We start from the raw sequence: 17027 nt of genomic DNA, 5'->3' as shown, positions 1-17027 counted from the left end.
TAAACGCAATGATGAGCGCAATAACGAACGTAGTAACAATGAACACAAAGAGTGAACAAAATAATAATGAACCGTAATAACAATGATCACTAAGAATGAATACAAAAATAATGAGCACAATATGGTACGTAAATTATAATGAGCACAAAGAATGATTAAAATAATAATGAGCGCTGCGCTATGTTGCTACGCTTATTTATAATGCCATCCCCCACGGAGTGGTGGTCCACTGGGGCTTCACTTCCGTGGGAATCGGGATGTTGCAGTTTGGGTTTCCTGAAATCGTACGTGAGACTGTCTTCTCATATCTATGATTCTTACCTCTGAATGAAAATCGACGCATCATAATAGTGTGATGCTGGTAGTGAACATCTTAAGAGAATCTTAATTAGCCTAGGCCCTGTTTTTAATATTTGATTTCATTCGACTGCATGTGGCCTTCTTTCATCTACTGGCCGTCGGTTTTTCGTAATCGCCACGCAAGCACGTGTTGCCGTACGGGTATATGTGTCGCTATCGAGTTTTACTGCCTCGGCTCCCATTGTTGGCATAACATACGGTCAGCGTTACAGTTACGTAATTATTTCATTCTAACCACTTCTAGTTAATTATGATTGCGACAATAGATCATGGGAGTTGTGGTGTCTTCACAAGAGATACCCTGCTTTCTCCCATGGGTTATTTACATTTTCCATTTCTGCTGCTATATTTTTATTGATTGTAGTATAATTTGACATTAATTGATGTACGGTACAAGGAGAAATGAGAACATTCTCCCATGAGAATATTATATGTTTTACCAGTTTATATTTTTTAAATGTTATATTTTATAAATTATATACATGCAGAAAAGATATGAAAGTTATAGAAGGAAATCTAAATAGAATCTTGTTATATTTTTTATTGATTACTATTAAGGTGTTTTGAAAGCAAAATGATAGCTTATACGCAATATTTTATTGTTTTACTTCTCATTAAATTATGCAAGTAAATCAGTTAGTCAATCAAAGTAAGACTATATATACATTACAAATAACTGTAACGTCTTAAAAATTACAAAATTCATTAATGGATATAGAAACATGGTAACATAATCGTTAGAAAGGTCTGTGAAATATAACACAAGGGTGAGCAGAGAGCAATCGCCGGTATCAACGAATACCAAAGGATATGCCAAAATAGTAGGTCTTATTAAACGATCTTTTATTAAACGATCAACGCTTTTGCAACGATGTAAACATTTGAAACATCCAACATTGAAACGCTGGATATTTCTCGCCTCTCGCCGTAGAGAAAAGCTATAGAAATTACGAAAGTACGTATGCAGTGTAGGAAGTATCGAAGAAAGGATGTATTTAGTGATGGAAAATAATTTGACTCGAATGCGTTAGATGTTCCTAAGAATCATGCAGTACTAAACCATTATTCAGATAAAAGAAAAGGAGAAGAAAAGTGGAAAGATTAGAAATGATATACTTGCGTTGCGAACTTTGGGACGGAAACGGAAAGAAGATGCGCATGATACGTTTAGAATATGAACATGTTGGGTAGTGGAGAAATGACACTTATAGATATATGGAAGGAAAACAATAATAACGGATGGATTCTTTCGTTCGTGCACTTAAATCAGATGATCATGTGGTTAGTATGAATTTCTGTAATAACGTCATTGGAAGAAATGGAGTTAATTATTCCTGCGCGATATAAAACGCAGCATACGCCAACCTCCTAATTATGGAAATTTTCATCACTTTATAGACGAATATATTTGTATGATTTGAATGTACAACTATCTCTAAAGAAATTACATGTAGAATTTTAGCATGTTTCTCTTGGCATAAAAATTGTGCAATATGATCAAGCAACAGTGATATAAGATAATATCACGTTACAGTTTATCTGAACGAAAAAACGAAATATTTACTTGTGTAATATTCACAAATAAAACTATGCAATTACCAGAGATATCGCAATCGATCGAAAATGTTGCACGATTCAAAACAGTTTCTTAAAAAAAGTTGAAAGAAGTGTTGGTTTATTAGATCATGTGAAACAAGAAAGTATTCACATAATGACAACTCCGAGGCTCTACTTCCTAGGATTATAGGATTTGGAGGTGCAGTTCTACCCCAGATATGCTTGTAGAGCCTCTTCACCTCCCTTGCCTCTGGCGGTTGCCTGCCTGGTTCTAAGTAAGCCAAGTCATTGTTAACAATTACATCGGCCAACATCCTTGGACACATTTTAAAGATCTCCTGACAGCATGCGTTGACCCAAGATGACGGCATGCAGATAGGTTGTGTTCGCGTCGCTTCGTACACTGTCCGTGTGTACAAACAGTACGCCACGAATGTAATCCAGATGTCTTCACGTGGGCAGACGCCACCCGCCACCCGCCACGAATGCAAGCATGGTTTTGCAACCCTTGAAAACGCAAAAGCCTGAAAAAGGGGCAGAGTGGTCAACCCCTAAAGATACTAATATAAGCGCTACATCGATAAAGCAAAACAGCCCAGAAATCAAGAAGCGGTCTGATGAAGAGAAGGAGGATACTAAAGAAGAATCGCGGCCAATACCCGACATAAGGGAACGAGCTAGCGATATGGAAAAGAGGGTCCTACCATTCTGCCACGACCCGAGCAACAAAGTTAACAAGGGCAAACCGCAACGATAATGCGTTACTTTAAGGATATGGGAGGATTTGTGGAGAATCTCCTGCTCCACAACTGTCATCTAGCCGGAAGCCTAGAACAAGCTAAAAGCTAAGAATAAGGAAACTGTGATATTAAGCGCTGTGAGTAAGTCGCTGGAAGCCAGCAAGCGGCTTAAAACGGCCGTTAAGAAAACAACGAAGGCCGAGCCGAAACAGCTCTCGTACGCGGAAAAAGTGAAGATGGCCAGCAATAAAGCAGACAAATGGCGGTAAAACCACCGAGAAATGTGGTTATAATCCGGTCGGAAGTTGAGGATGGTGAAATAAGAACCAACGGAGAAGCGCGCGACGCGCTATTCACGCTAGTAATCCCCCGTAAAGGGAGAATACAAGTCACAGCAGTTGAAAAAAAAATAAGCGACACCGGCCTAATCGTGGAAACGACGAAGGACTGAAGCCGGAAGGACTGAAAGCGTTCACAGAGGATGTACAGAATACACACATAACGTACGGACATTCGGAGAAAAAATAAAATAATCATATGACTCATGCGAAAAATCGTTCTTCACATAAGTGGATGAATATCTGAAAAATATTCGAAATTCGAACATCTTACACATGTTCGCACATTTATCGAGAAGTGAGTTGTGTATTATACAATTTTTCTAGATGTATATGTTTTTTGTCACATAAATGTTATTAGGCCAGTTGCTGAACAAGAGTATAAAGATTCATCACTTTGAGCGGAGGCATATGCTTGTACGAGTTTAAAATAATCTTCTTACCATTGAAATCTATCCATAGTTACGCTATAAATTATAATACAATTTGTATATTGTATTTGTATTCAACAGTACATCTCAACTGAACAAATGTATGGCGTAACAACTATTTATCACTAAAGCGAAGATGTCTAACCCAATCGAATTTTATTGTCAATGTTAGTATTATTTTAGAAATGATATAAATAGTAAAAATGAAAAGGAAACAACTTTTAATTCTCTGATAATTTAATAAGAGGAGCATCTAACGCTCCTTTTCTCTCGATCTGTTTAGCAATAATTTTATTCACTAATTTTTCGAGAGCTTCAAATATGATCTCACTGCGCTCAAGACTGTCAATAGACAACGTGCAGAGAAAACTTTGGTGCCTCATCTGTGAAATGCTGTCAAAAAGGCTTTAAGTGAAAACATACATACATGCCTGTATGAAAACTGCAACTGCTCATGAATTCAATTTCGACTCGGATTTGAGAATCCTATAAGATATCATTTTAAACTATACTAAATATATAGAGTACGCTGTCCCGCGTATCCTGAAGATATCTTTAAAATGACGGTCCTACCAAATTAAATTCAGACTGTTTTCTGAAACTGCTTAATCAAATGATGCATTGATTTATTTATAGTAGTAAATTTGGGCATCAGAAATTTGCTCCGTCCATTTGAAAGTCCATCGAACTCGGTCTATTTATCACCGTTACGAAACATATATACTCTAGTAGGAACATTCCTAACACGATAATGCTTAGAGGAAAGCACGCCAGAATCGCTGTCTCTCAAATCCATTCAATGAATAAGAGACGAATGAAGATGCGTATTATAGTTATATGCAAGTATCCGTAAAGTGGTGTGAGACGTTCGAACAGGTTTGTTCGATGAAAATCAGCTACATACTCTGTTCCGGGTGAAGAAATGAGCCGCAAATGGAAAAGGGTGAAAAGGGAAGGGGAAATAAGGAGAATACAAAGAGTCATCTGTTCTCGATGACGATTGCCTATACCACCGCCCTTGTTGAATATTTTAGCAGTTCTAGTATATTTGAGCATATTTGTATTTATATTTCGATGCACACTACCTCTTCGACCATTTATTTCCGTGATTATGACTGAGGAACAAACAGAAGATACTTATCGTAAATGAAATTTAAGCAAGAAGGAACTTTTTGCGATGTTAACTCCAAATGAGAAAATATGTATATATCAGTATGGATCATGACCTGCCTATTTTTACATTAAATGTTTTGAAAAGTTGTATTTCAAAGCATGGCATGGTTTTCGTCGAAGGAAATCGTTTCGTGGAAGGAAATAGTTTCAAATAGTGAAAGAGCAAAATTATATAACTCTGAAAGAATAATATAATTTAACATGAAAATATTAAAAAACTGAGTACATCGAAATATAATAGATATTTTACAAGGGAAGTAAAAATATAGGTAAATAAATATAAGTAAAAAAGTATAAGAAATCATTTATTTTTTCTAAAATATATTTTGTATAGCGCGTGCTATCATTTTGTTATCTCAAATTTATCTTCTATTTATATTTCTTTACATAATTTTCACAATATATTTATGAATTAGATGTATTTTCATAACCTACTACTAGCGTTCTACTAGCGAGTTTTCGCATGCTCAATGAGATATGTAGTATAGGAAGTGCATAAATATATATTTTTTATGTATCTTCAAACACGAACTAGAATATCGAGCATGTTATCATTTTCCTGTGGATTGTAAAATGATCAACCGTGGTTGATAAATTAACAAATTGTAAAAATTTGTCAATTTGTAGTACGAGTGCGGAGTGCGAGTAGTAACGATAGTGAACACACAATTGAATACCCAAACGACAAACTCCTGAGCTTTATACTTATTTTTACGTGGGTCCAAACTTTATCGATTCGATATAGGCTCCGACCGCTCTGGGTTATTTAAAATATATGTCGGGTTAAGATCGGAATTTTGGGCGCGTGACAACTCTTCGCGTGGACTAGCCAATGTATGTCCCATTGTATCGGCACCTCCGAGGTAACCTCACACGTGGCTAGGCCCGCTCTCGAGGCCGCATGCCGCCACAATCACACTTCTCGGAAAACCCATACAACCACTCGTCAGACCTCCGTTAGGCAAAACGTTTATCTCGTGACCGTGGCTGCGTTCGGCGACCAATTGTCACCTCGAAGCCAATCTCGCTATCACTAATTTTAAACAATTACAGCTATAATAAAATCTAGGCTAAAGTACTAGAGGATGTTCCGAAAATTTGCAAGGAAAGGCTTCGGCTTTCCTTTCATCTCCGACATATAGGTAGAGAAATAGGAAAGGATAGGGGAAGACGTTTGGATATAGTGGATTTGAAGTACAATTTCATTCGCAAAATATAGCGAACCAAGAAAGAACCGTGGAAAGATTTGGACATTTGTGCGCTTCATGTGACGCTGGAGAGAAGAAAAGAAAAAAGAAACGAGAGGGAAGAGACCAAAAGAATGAAAAATAAAACCTTTCTTCACAAAAGACAGAAAAGATTCACTATGCATATTATTCGCTTCGCCTTATCGTTATCCACGTACGCACGCACGCACGCACGCACGCACGCACGCACGCACATTCACGGTTTCACCTTATACACTTGTTGTGTACTATCGTATCATTTTACCGACCAGTAGCGGTTGAAAATCCTATGTACTGTCTACCTCTCACTCGGTCGCAGATACATCGTTGAAGCCAGTTTAGACTCTAGCTCTGTTTAGACTCTAGGATATCGCGCGGGAATATACGCGCTTTTTCTCATACCTATAGAAATGTTAACTCAAATTTGGCGAAATTACTTATAATATTTATATTGATATTTATTTGATCTATTAGAATCGTTTTTAGATTAATATTTATATAATATTCCATAATCCATACAATGATTTTCCTCAAGCAAATAATAATTTAATATTTTTTTAAAAGTGTGATATCGTCCAAAACAATCGCTTCTGTGTAATGGAACATTGCAAAATTTACAGACAAAACATATTCTACTTCTTTTCTTTTTTAATTGTGCAAATTCTACATTGGGGTTTTGGGGCTTTTTTACTCCGACGACTAGACACTATGTTTATAAGTTTATGTTTTCCGAAATTTGATAGTCTTTGTGGGTGATCTAGTCTGGATGATCTGCTTGTCAGCTCATAAGTGTTTGCTGTACTAGATATTTCTTCGTCGTTTTCCTTTGATCCACAATCTTCTATCCACGAAATTATCACTTTTTGCAAGAAATTTTTTATATGTATTCTTATTCTATGGCCCATAATCATTCCCGTTGGGGCCCCGGGAGCATCTCCTTTCGTCCCCTCGTAGTGGTGATCCCCACCGCTTGCCCTTCACCGTCGTTACTTCTGAGGTGATGGGCGTGATAGGTATTGAAGGAACACTCGAATATGTTTAACAATAAATATTTATTAACAAAATATATTCGGTGAGTATACTTGACGTAAAACTCGCGGTTATTAATTTCGGTTCGCGGTTCGCGGTTCGCGATTACAAGTTCGAACTCGGGTAGATTCGGGTAGATACGATTCGATATGCGCTACGAGTTCGGACAATGATTGCCTGAGATGTCGAGCAACTCGGATCAGTGATTGCTGCCAACTATCAACTATCAATTCGGACAGGCGTCTCGCGACTGACTTTCCGTCACGATGATGCTGGATAGGAAAAACTATGATGGGGTGTGTCTAAGGATACGAGATCATCGGATTCGTTTAGGAAAGCGTTGGTTCGGAAAGTGAGGGAAGTGGACGTCGTTGTTAATTGGCTAAATTTTGAGTTGGTGGTTGGAAAAGGATACTAACCATCCTTGAGAGAAAGATGCTAGTAGGAAGCGTCGTACCTGAGAAAAGCAGATTTCCCGTATCTTCCCGTAGTAGGTGGTAGATTTAGGGACTATTGGGATAAAGACTGTTTGTCCGTTTGAAGGACCTTAATTAACAAAATCCTAAGATTTGCAGCGGGCCCTTAGGTTAACTGAAAATATTCTGTAAGAATGTATCGGCATCTGGCAATCATCTTGTCTTGTATAGGGTCTTTGTGTAACGAGCCACGGGACAGAAACCGTTGGAAAGTTTGCTGTCGAGTGTCGCTACACTTCCTTCTGTTACTGCCCTCTTAGTACACATTCCTTGGTCAGCCGTTCCACCGTCTTCTGGAGACGACTGACCTCACTCTCCAGAAAGCGCACCCTCCTCCGCAGATATGCGCTGTCCGCGTGTTCATGTCCGTGAATCGGTTAGCTGTCCTTCTCGGTCCCTTCTCTTTCATCCGATTCCATCTTTATATCCTCTTTCCGCGCGTCGTCGCCGCCAACGGCACCGTCGCGGATGCAGAGACGGCAGAGATCGGCCATTGTTGAGGCGACGGCGGAGGTGATGGTGATGTCACGTAAAATAACAAAATAAAAAAGGAATTTGAGGTGAAAAATAAAAAAAGAAAACTTTATTTTTTTCTAACAACAATACACTTTACAATCCACTTCCGAACTCTACGCGTGACTTTCTAAGACTGACTCTTATGATTTTACTTTTGATCGGATCCGATTACTTTCTTTTGTCATCCCTCAACATCCCCGCCGTCCATGCATTTGCTAGGCGTCCGCGATCGTTGCCACGTGCTCTTTCTTCTAGAACCTTCGGTGGAAGGACCGTTGGGATGTTGATGGTTCATTAGGCACTTCAGCGATATACATTGTCGCCGAACAGCGATATACATCTTTATCTCTATCGTCAGTCCGTCGGATTTGAAGTATGCCGGTCGTGACAGTGACCACGTGCGCCGTTGGAGTTCAGCGCTGGACGCTTTCGCCCTCCATGAGGCCAACCTTGACCCGGTAATCTTCCGGTATGATCGCTTGCCGAGCGCGTTCACAACGGTCGAAGAGGAAGAACACGATGACATTTCGTCGTCGAATTGTTGCAAAAATTCCAACTCTGCGTTATTTGTAAAAATCTGTTTCTGCTTATTATTTGCGAGAAGAATGGAGTTTCCATACATGGATCAGTTGACCAATAGCCGTAGAGAGCATTCATTTTTACTTGTCTCGTTAGAACTGCTAGGCCTAAAAATTTCTTTATTTCTGTTCATTTCTTTGTTTTTGTATTTATCTATAACTTAATAATGATACCTATTCGGTTCTTTCACCAGATACTCATTAAAAGAGTCATTTCCAATGAATAAATTTGCACTGCCTAAAACACATTCTGGAGAATTCGGCATGATTTTTATGTCGGGATGTCGTGGGACGACGACGCACTCAGTGCACTCCGCTTGTTTTCTTTCTTTTTTTCTTTTTTTTTTTTTTTTTTTTTTTTTTGTACGTGGAGAAATACTCGTGGACACTCCACCTCTGCGGCAGCAGCAGAGCAGCGTCGGTCTCTTACCGAATAAAACTCCACGGTGGTCATTCTGACGTTTGACAGAAGTGTTCCCGGGGTCTCTCATGAATTACTAACAGTGCACTCCTTGCACTCCGACCCTCTTGATCGAGCCAACAATGCAAATTTCCCTAACCGATTAATTTGTCGGTAGGGGAGGCCATCGCCCCCGAGGAGGCCGCGCGAAGCAGATCTTCGTCCCTCTCGCCCAATATGTGCTAATAATGGGAAGAGAAACACGGAGACCATAGGTGTTTTCTATGATTGAAAACACCGTAATTAGCACAACGTTTCGGCTGCGTCAGATCACTAGTTAATGCAGAGAACGGTCGTTGTGAATCCAAAATGTCTTGGGCAAAATCCGCGTTAATCGTGTGCTTGATATTCTTGTTCGTTGATTGTAACTGCCAACGGATACTTTTATTCCGATTTCAAATATCGTACAACTGCGAAGTTATCAGAGAAGAGAATATACAAACTTTAAAATTCTCACCTTAAATGTATGCGGAGTCAATCGTGTTCTATTATACAATTCGGCGGTTAATCGAACTTTGGCACTTATTTCGCTTGGGCAACCTTCGTAGTTAACACTTATAAATTTCGTTTGAAACAATTATTCGAGAGATAACTGGCAGAGTGACGGTGTAAACACTTCTATCGAAAGATGGTAGCTCTTGTTAATACTTATAAATTTCTACTAACTTGATTCCGATTAAGACAAACTGTAGTTAATACTTATAGATTTCAATTGAGACAGACTGACAGAGTGGAGGTGTAAACGCTTCAATTGACCAAATGGTAACTAACTTGTGACAAAATGTGAATATCGTAATTGCTAGCTTAAGCTGAGGTTTCGTTTTTTTTGGTTGTCTTGTTTACGCTGTGTCTTAATTTCTCATATTCCCTTTTACCTGAGGAAACGCGGGTGCTGCTTATCTTCTGCTGAAGTTTCGTCTTCTTGATTATCCTATTTACACCGCTTATTGCATAACCTGAAGCGTCTGTCGTAAAGTTAAAGGGTTTGGAAAGATTCGGACATTGCAGAATAGGTTTTGTTATTAGCGCTGTTTTTAAATTGTTGAATGCATTTTCTTGATTCTCCGACCATTTAAAGGGGATGTCTTTGTTCAATAGTTGTGTTAATGGTTTTGCAATTTTGGAAAAATTAGGTATAAATCTTCGGTAGTATCCCGCTAGTCGCAAAAACTGTTTGATATTTTTTGCTTTCTTTGGTCGTGGAAATTTCGATACGGCTTCGATCTTCTGTGGATCGGGTTTTACACCATCTTCACTGATTATGTGTCCCAAATAACTTCGTGTCGTAGGAATTCGCATTTATCGGGTTGCAATCGCAATTTGGCTTCCATTAGTATTTCCATTAACTCGTTAAATTTAATTTCGTGTTCGTGAGGAGATCTTGAATAAATCACTATGTCATCCAGATTGTTCACAGAGAGTATAGTTTCAAAATTGAAATAATCGTTCTTGCTCAAGATTTAATGAATTGTCTGGAATAAAACAACTCTATCAACTTTCGATCTATTTCGTTCACAATTGTTCGCTGTATCAACCAGTGATTACGGTGTTTTCAACGCAAAAAACAAAACATATCTTATTAAATAAAATATAAGAATATAGACAAAATCACTCCAATAAAATAACACCCGCTGGGAACACATTTAGGCATATATACACGCATGAACAAATAAGGCACTGTTACCAAGTAAAGTCAAAATCCACACACGGAGCATCCGGATACATCTCACGAAACCTATTTAAACACCATGAGAGTACGTCCGGACAAGTACCCCCCTGACCCGAGGAATGGTGGCGTAGGTAAGCCTCCAACACTTGATCAGGGATCTCCTCCCAAAAACGAACCTTGGCACAGGCATCTGTATCAACCACTTCGATCGAAGGAGAACTTGGCGGCAACTGAAGGGTGTCCTCATCGGAGAAGGTTAGATCAATAATCAAAAAGATCACCGAGACTCGACGATGGGGCTGGAGCCACACTATTGCTACCCTCTGTGGAAGACGATCCCTCCAGCCTCCTTAACCTCTGCCCACGAGCTTTTGCGCCGCCACGACGACCACGTTTCCTAGAACGTTTCGGAGGAGGTTTGAACGGCCTACGACTTTTTTTCTTCTTCTCACACTAAAATAAAACAAGTTTAAGAAAACGAACAACAATACGAAACAGGATGAAGTCAAAACAAATTAAAATAATACATACTTCTACAGCTTCAGACATATCAGTATCCATGATCCAACATAACCTGTATTCATAAGGGAAAACATGAAAATGCAATAAACAAAATCGACACTACCAATCATACAAAATATCGAATAATCAAACACTATCAAAATCACTTATTACTATGAATTAATGCATATTATTACCTAAAAGGAAAAACTAACCTAAAAACTCGCCAAGCAAATCAAACTCGCCAAGCAGAACAAACTCGCCAAGCAAATGAACAATTATTACAAACTACCACTTGGCGCCACCTCCTATGGAATGACGTATTAAAAACTTGCCATTGGAATTTTAATAATTCTTGGGGAACATAGGAAATAGAGCGTGTTACACGTGCAAAGACTCGACAAACACTAAGTTGCCACACGCCTTGTACGTTTCATTGACATGAGCAAGGAAATTACCAAATACATCACAAATGCAACCTCAGCAAGGACAAAGCTGCCACGCGCCTGGCACGTTCCACTGGCATCAGTAGGGAAGGCCTGGGAAGCATCGCAGACGAAACATCAACAAAATACGAGCTACTACAATATCTACATTTTATCACGCACCTCGTATGTCACTAACACCAAACGAAACATGAGAAATTAAGAAGACGAAACTTCAGCAGCATCTACGTGTCTCAAGGATGTGGAAAATTAAAAATAGCGTAAACAAGATAATCAAGAAGACGAAACTTCAGCAGACTCCGTGTGTCCAAAAAAAAGGTGAGATAATCAAGAAGACGGAACTTCAGGCGGCGAAGCGAGGTTCTCAAATTCTTTAATTACTATTGTAGGTGTGATAAATTCGTAATCTTTCGATGTGGTATTTATTATTCTTGTATATCCTTGTCCCTTATGGTTCTTCGCACCTACATTACCAAAATAGACTCCCTTGATTGGCTCGATTTTGGGAATAAATCCCTCTTTTATCTCCAGATTTGTAATGTTAATCGAACATTTGTAATGGTACCGAACTTCGTTTCCGCACGATTATCTTTTCTCTTGTATCGAAGGGGATATAAATATTTCCCCACTTATATGTTTTCGCTCGTAATCCAAACGAGCCTTGCATCCTGCGAAAAATTCGGATCCTAAGATTCCATCTTGATCGATCAGCAATGAGTCAACTACGTGAAAAATAACTTTTTTTTTTATAATTATTATTATTAACGTGGAGGAAATCCGCACGGACACCAGGTCGCTTCTGGGGAAAAGCGGCGTGGTAATGCCGGACTCCAACCGACTAAAACCTCCACGATGACCGTCCCGGCAGCGGTCGAATAGGAAGAGCATGACGACATTTCGTCGTCGGATCTCACCGCCCAGCCGCGATTGCGGCGTCGCCGCATTCCATCCCGTGAGGGTCCCGGGCCGACGGTCATAACGTCGAGTTCCTCCAACCCTCTCCGAGACCCCCCAGTTCGTGTGTCCCCTTCGCCAGACGCATGAGCGTGTTCGGGGGCCTGGCGGCCCACTCCCGGACGGTCACGGTTGCTCGATGACGACTCGGGGCCCGTTTTACAACCCGCGGCTGCGCCGGTACTGTGGTATCCCTCCCCTGCACTGTAAACGATTTTTTGGTTCGTTTCTCTGTCCATTGTGATTCTGAAGTCGCCGAGGTCGTCAACAAGGGTTTCCATCCTGGTGCCACTCACTCTTTCGCACCCTGCCCCAGCAAAGGCCGGCGCAGGGTGACGGGGAGCCCCACAAGAAGGTGAGGTGAGTGGTCTTGGCAGATACGGGCCCACCAACTTCTCCGAGGTTCTTCGCACCGGATCGGCAAACTGGCGGGGGCCGAAGACGCCGACCAGTCACCACCCGGCTATAGGAGAACATTAGATTCATCGTGGTTTCCCGATGGGACCAGGGCGTGGTCCTACGCCCTGAGAACCCGTAGCCGCCTCGTGCTCCCCACGTGAAAAATAGCTGGATTTCCCGCAACCTGCATTACGATTGCATGATTGCTGCAGTATGATTGCTGATTCGGATAAGGCAGGTTTCTTGATGACATTGATTTCTGATCCGGGGTCTAATAGTAAATTTGTCTTAGTTTTTAAATCTGGGGAAATTATTCTAGCGGTGGGAGTACTTGGAGTTTCGTTTATTTTTATTGAAATAATCCGGAGATGTCGTCGTCCAAATCTGAGTCCGGCCGAACATATCCTTTAATTTGTTCCCGAAATCGTTCAAACTGTCTAGCTAACTGTCCTCTATGGCGAGGAACGCGTGCCCGCGAAGCTTATTCATTAATAATTTTACCAACTGAGGCTCCTGATGCCGCGGAATCATGTTTCGTGCGCGCTCGCATGCTCTTAAATATTGAAATACTGAGGGTCGATATCTGTCGAATATTGGTCCTGACTCGATCGCGTCTTTTAACTTCATTTGTTGGGGGCTATCGTCTGTCGGTATTGTCACCTAGGGAATTATCGGCGGTGATACGGGTGTCTCGATTTCCTTTTTTATCTTGAGTGAACGCATGTCGTCTTTTAATTCATTGATCTTTGTACTCATGTCGGCTATTACTCGTAAATTCGCATCGCATTCGCATCTCGCGTCTCCCCTATTTTCCCGTAGTTGGGACAAAGACTGTTTGTCTGTTTGAAGGACTTTAGTTGACTAAATCTTAAGATTTATAACGGGCCCTCGAGCTAGCCGAACATGTACTGCGGAGACGCATCGACATCTGGCAATCATCTTACTCGAAGAATAGGGTCTGCGTGTGGCGAGCCACGGGACAGAAACCGTTGGAATGTTTACTGTCGCGTGTCGCCACGAATATTTCTTTTAAGGAGAGCTATAGAATTACTCCATACCTTTGTTAGACAAAGCGTTCATCCCGTGACCGCGGCTACGTTCGGCGACTGACTGTCGCCTCAAGCCCAAGCTCATTATCACAACTCTCGAACAATTACAATTGGACTGGGTGACTGCAATTATTTAATTACAGCTATGGTAGATTCTGAATTACAATGTTACGGGATTTTCCCAAAATTCCAAAGGGAAGGCTCCGGTGTTCTTTCATCTCCGACATATTAATAAGGAACCATTTGGCTGAATAACGAAAAAACATATAAAGAGTTCTTTAGATTATGTGACGCGGTCAAAATCAAATTTCAGGAGTTGAATTTAAAAACATTTTGTCCCTATGAATTCACAACCTCCCAAAGCTTCGAAATCCACACATATTTCTTCCTTCAGATGATTCTGTGATTACATTAGGGTTGTGAAGACATATTTTAAGTGAAACTAATTGTTTTAACTCGTAATTATTGTTAAAATAAGAATATTTAATGACAATTAATTGTTATTAAAAAATGTATAGGTTTCACTAATTGCTATTAATTTTTACTAACTAAAAATATATTTTTAGCATACGAATATTTAATAACAAATAATTTTTAATAATTTTTATTGGGTAAAAATTAACTCTTAAAATAAAAGTATTTAATAAAAATTAATAGTTACTAATTCGGCTGCAATGGTCGGATCGCAAAACAGCTTCCAAGCCAGTCAAATGCGTGTGTCACGTCGAAGACAAAAGAAATCATGAAACCAATAGATCGCTGGTGATCTCCTCTCCTCGCGTCGCAGTAAATATATTCGTACGTTTCACGAATAACGTGAAGGAATTGAACTTCGTATAAGATGATGGAAATTTTATTGTATAAATCCAACGGAGTGACGGTTCAAAGTGTTACAGAATAATTAACAGAATAATGTGTTGAACGCTAATGTAGGAGGGTTTTTATATGGAGGTTTTAGTCCCTTTGGAGAGGTTATCGTCCGATGTATATCAGAGGCGGCTATTCAGTTGCTGTTTTGTTATTTCGATAGCTGTGGCATGCAGGATGTTTCGTCTACTTTATTACTGTTTCTGAGCGGGTGACAGGTGCATCAGACGCAATGCAATACTTGAAACTTGCTTGTTGAAAAATAGAAGCAGTGCTGTCCATGATATTAACGCTGTGGTATATGTGTCAACACAAACATGGCATACATATATTGGAACTAGTGCGGCTATGGATATCGCCCATGTGATTCGAGTTTTAACAAACGTAGCCGCGTATGGCGCGGGGGTACCGGAAGAAATCCGTCCTTAATTAAAGCCTTAATTAAAGCTTACCGTCACACCGACGAATATTTTTTCCTCGATTCTGAAGTTTCATAAGGTTGCTTTTTAAAATATTGTAACAAACTAAAAAGAAAGCACTGTTTGCAAAAATTTTATCATTTCTTTAATTTTTGTAGTAATAACTCTTAAATTCATAATAAAACTAGTAGATGATATAATATAGACGCAATGGGAAGGTTATCAATTCTTCACCGGTAGTGTGTATTTTACAAAACAATGAGTATAAGTATTTTCTTACACCATTAGAATATGTAATACCACCAGAAAACGGCGGTATAATATACATACATATATACGTACATAGGCAGTTCGAATGAAAATAGAAAAACGTTTGAGAGGCGTTCCCTACATACTAAACAAGATAATAATCAATATTGACACTTAAAAATAGTAGAAAATATTCTAAGGCTCGATAAAGTTTTTGAACTAATGCATGATCCATTTTTTAATATCACTCGTACTTTATTCATACAAATTGTTATGTATTCTATGGCTTCTTTCAATATATATAGTTTCATAGTTTTATACGCACGACAATAAATATGTCAACCCTATAATTCATTATTATAAAAGTATATCAGATTTGCCGGCGAATCTGTGTTTAATATTTTTTTTACTATTAAATTAAATTCAATATTAGATACGTTAATATTACCCGAATATTTACACATTACATTTTCAAATATTATATCGCTTCCGTTCTTGTTCCAGTAAGGTTTTGTCACGTTATCGGAAGAAGGAAACATTACAAATAAAAGGGACCAAAAAATTTCTTTGGAAATCGTTTCATAAGTAAACAGATTACGGATATATGTGTTTCCAGGACGAGATTTATTAATTCATTCGTACTATAGTTAACGATAATATCGTTAAGATATTAAAAATTTATTTCTGATTTAGTGTGCGAGATTTACTTTAATTCTATTTCTCCATTTTCATTCATTCACAATCAATCTTTACAACTTTGCCTTCACAAAGGCTTGAGAGAACTATATTCATCAAATTATTTCTTGACGTCCATATCCATCACATGAGATTTTGATAAAGTTTTTCTTAAGATATGTCACTGAAAAGCATGCGTAAAAAAGATTTAAAAAATTTTTCACCTGCTCTACATAAACTTCAGCTTGTTATAACTTGCAGATCTATTAGGCTAATCCTTCTTTCCAATTTTTTTATGTGTTTGTTAGATAAATAAGCCTGCTGGAAGAATCTGGCAAATAAAATGAAATAGCAAGTACAATACATCAGCATAGCAAGTTTGATGTTCAAAGGCGTAACGTGATATTCAACTTGGGCACTGTGTACATAGTAGTAAGCTGATGCAGTTAAAATGCAACCCACAACCATTTGTGATAGCTGTAGCGTAGTAACAAACATGGCGACCCATTTTGGTATATTGAACCGCATTGCTTTCAGAGCATAATAGGAGTACATCCAGGCATGAACGAAAGAGTTTACCAAGCCAAACCACTTGCCATTTCCTGTGGCCTCTGCATAAGAGAACCAGGTATAGAGAAGGACTGTTACGTGATGGTACCAATGTAGAAAAATCAACGGTTGCTTTCGTAACACAATGAAGGCTGTGTCGCCAAATTCTACTAGCTTCGATAGGGCAAAGGTCCACGACCAAAAACCGAAAACTGGATCTTGAGTAAGATGGCTGGAAAGAATATAATTATATTTCTATTATGATATAATATTTTGGAAATATTGTTATATGTTATGAACATGATATATAAATTGAAGTTACATAGTGTGTTTCTTAATATCTGTCTGATGTTGTGTATTTTTCAT

General features: G+C 39.1%; 1 protein-coding gene across 1 annotated transcript; it reads right to left on the bottom strand.

Moving 5' to 3' along the window:
- Nucleotides 1-16042: 16042 nt before the first annotated feature.
- On the bottom strand, nt 16043-17027 carry LOC126876579 (elongation of very long chain fatty acids protein 6-like). The gene is made up of 2 exons (XM_050639458.1): nt 16984-17027; nt 16043-16893 (listed from the first exon to the last, which is right to left on the bottom strand). Exons 1-2 carry the CDS (start codon nt 17025-17027, stop codon nt 16353-16355), a joined length of 585 nt encoding a protein of 194 aa, XP_050495415.1. The 3' UTR covers nt 16043-16352.

Source organism: Bombus huntii, unplaced genomic scaffold (assembly GCF_024542735.1).
Source record: "Bombus huntii isolate Logan2020A unplaced genomic scaffold, iyBomHunt1.1 ctg00000084.1, whole genome shotgun sequence".
Lineage (NCBI taxonomy): Eukaryota > Metazoa > Arthropoda > Insecta > Hymenoptera > Apidae > Bombus > Bombus huntii.
Note: the sequence above shows the minus strand (reverse complement) of the source record. Positions and strands in the feature narration are given on the sequence as shown.

Coding starts and splice junctions, on each gene's coding strand:
- LOC126876579 (XM_050639458.1), bottom strand. CDS start 17,027: ATGAAAAATACACAACATCAGACAGATATTAAGAAACACACTAT. Junction 16,894..16,983: donor GATATTAAGAAACACACTAT/GTAACTTCAATT, acceptor TATTCTTTCCAG/CCATCTTACTCAAGATCCAG.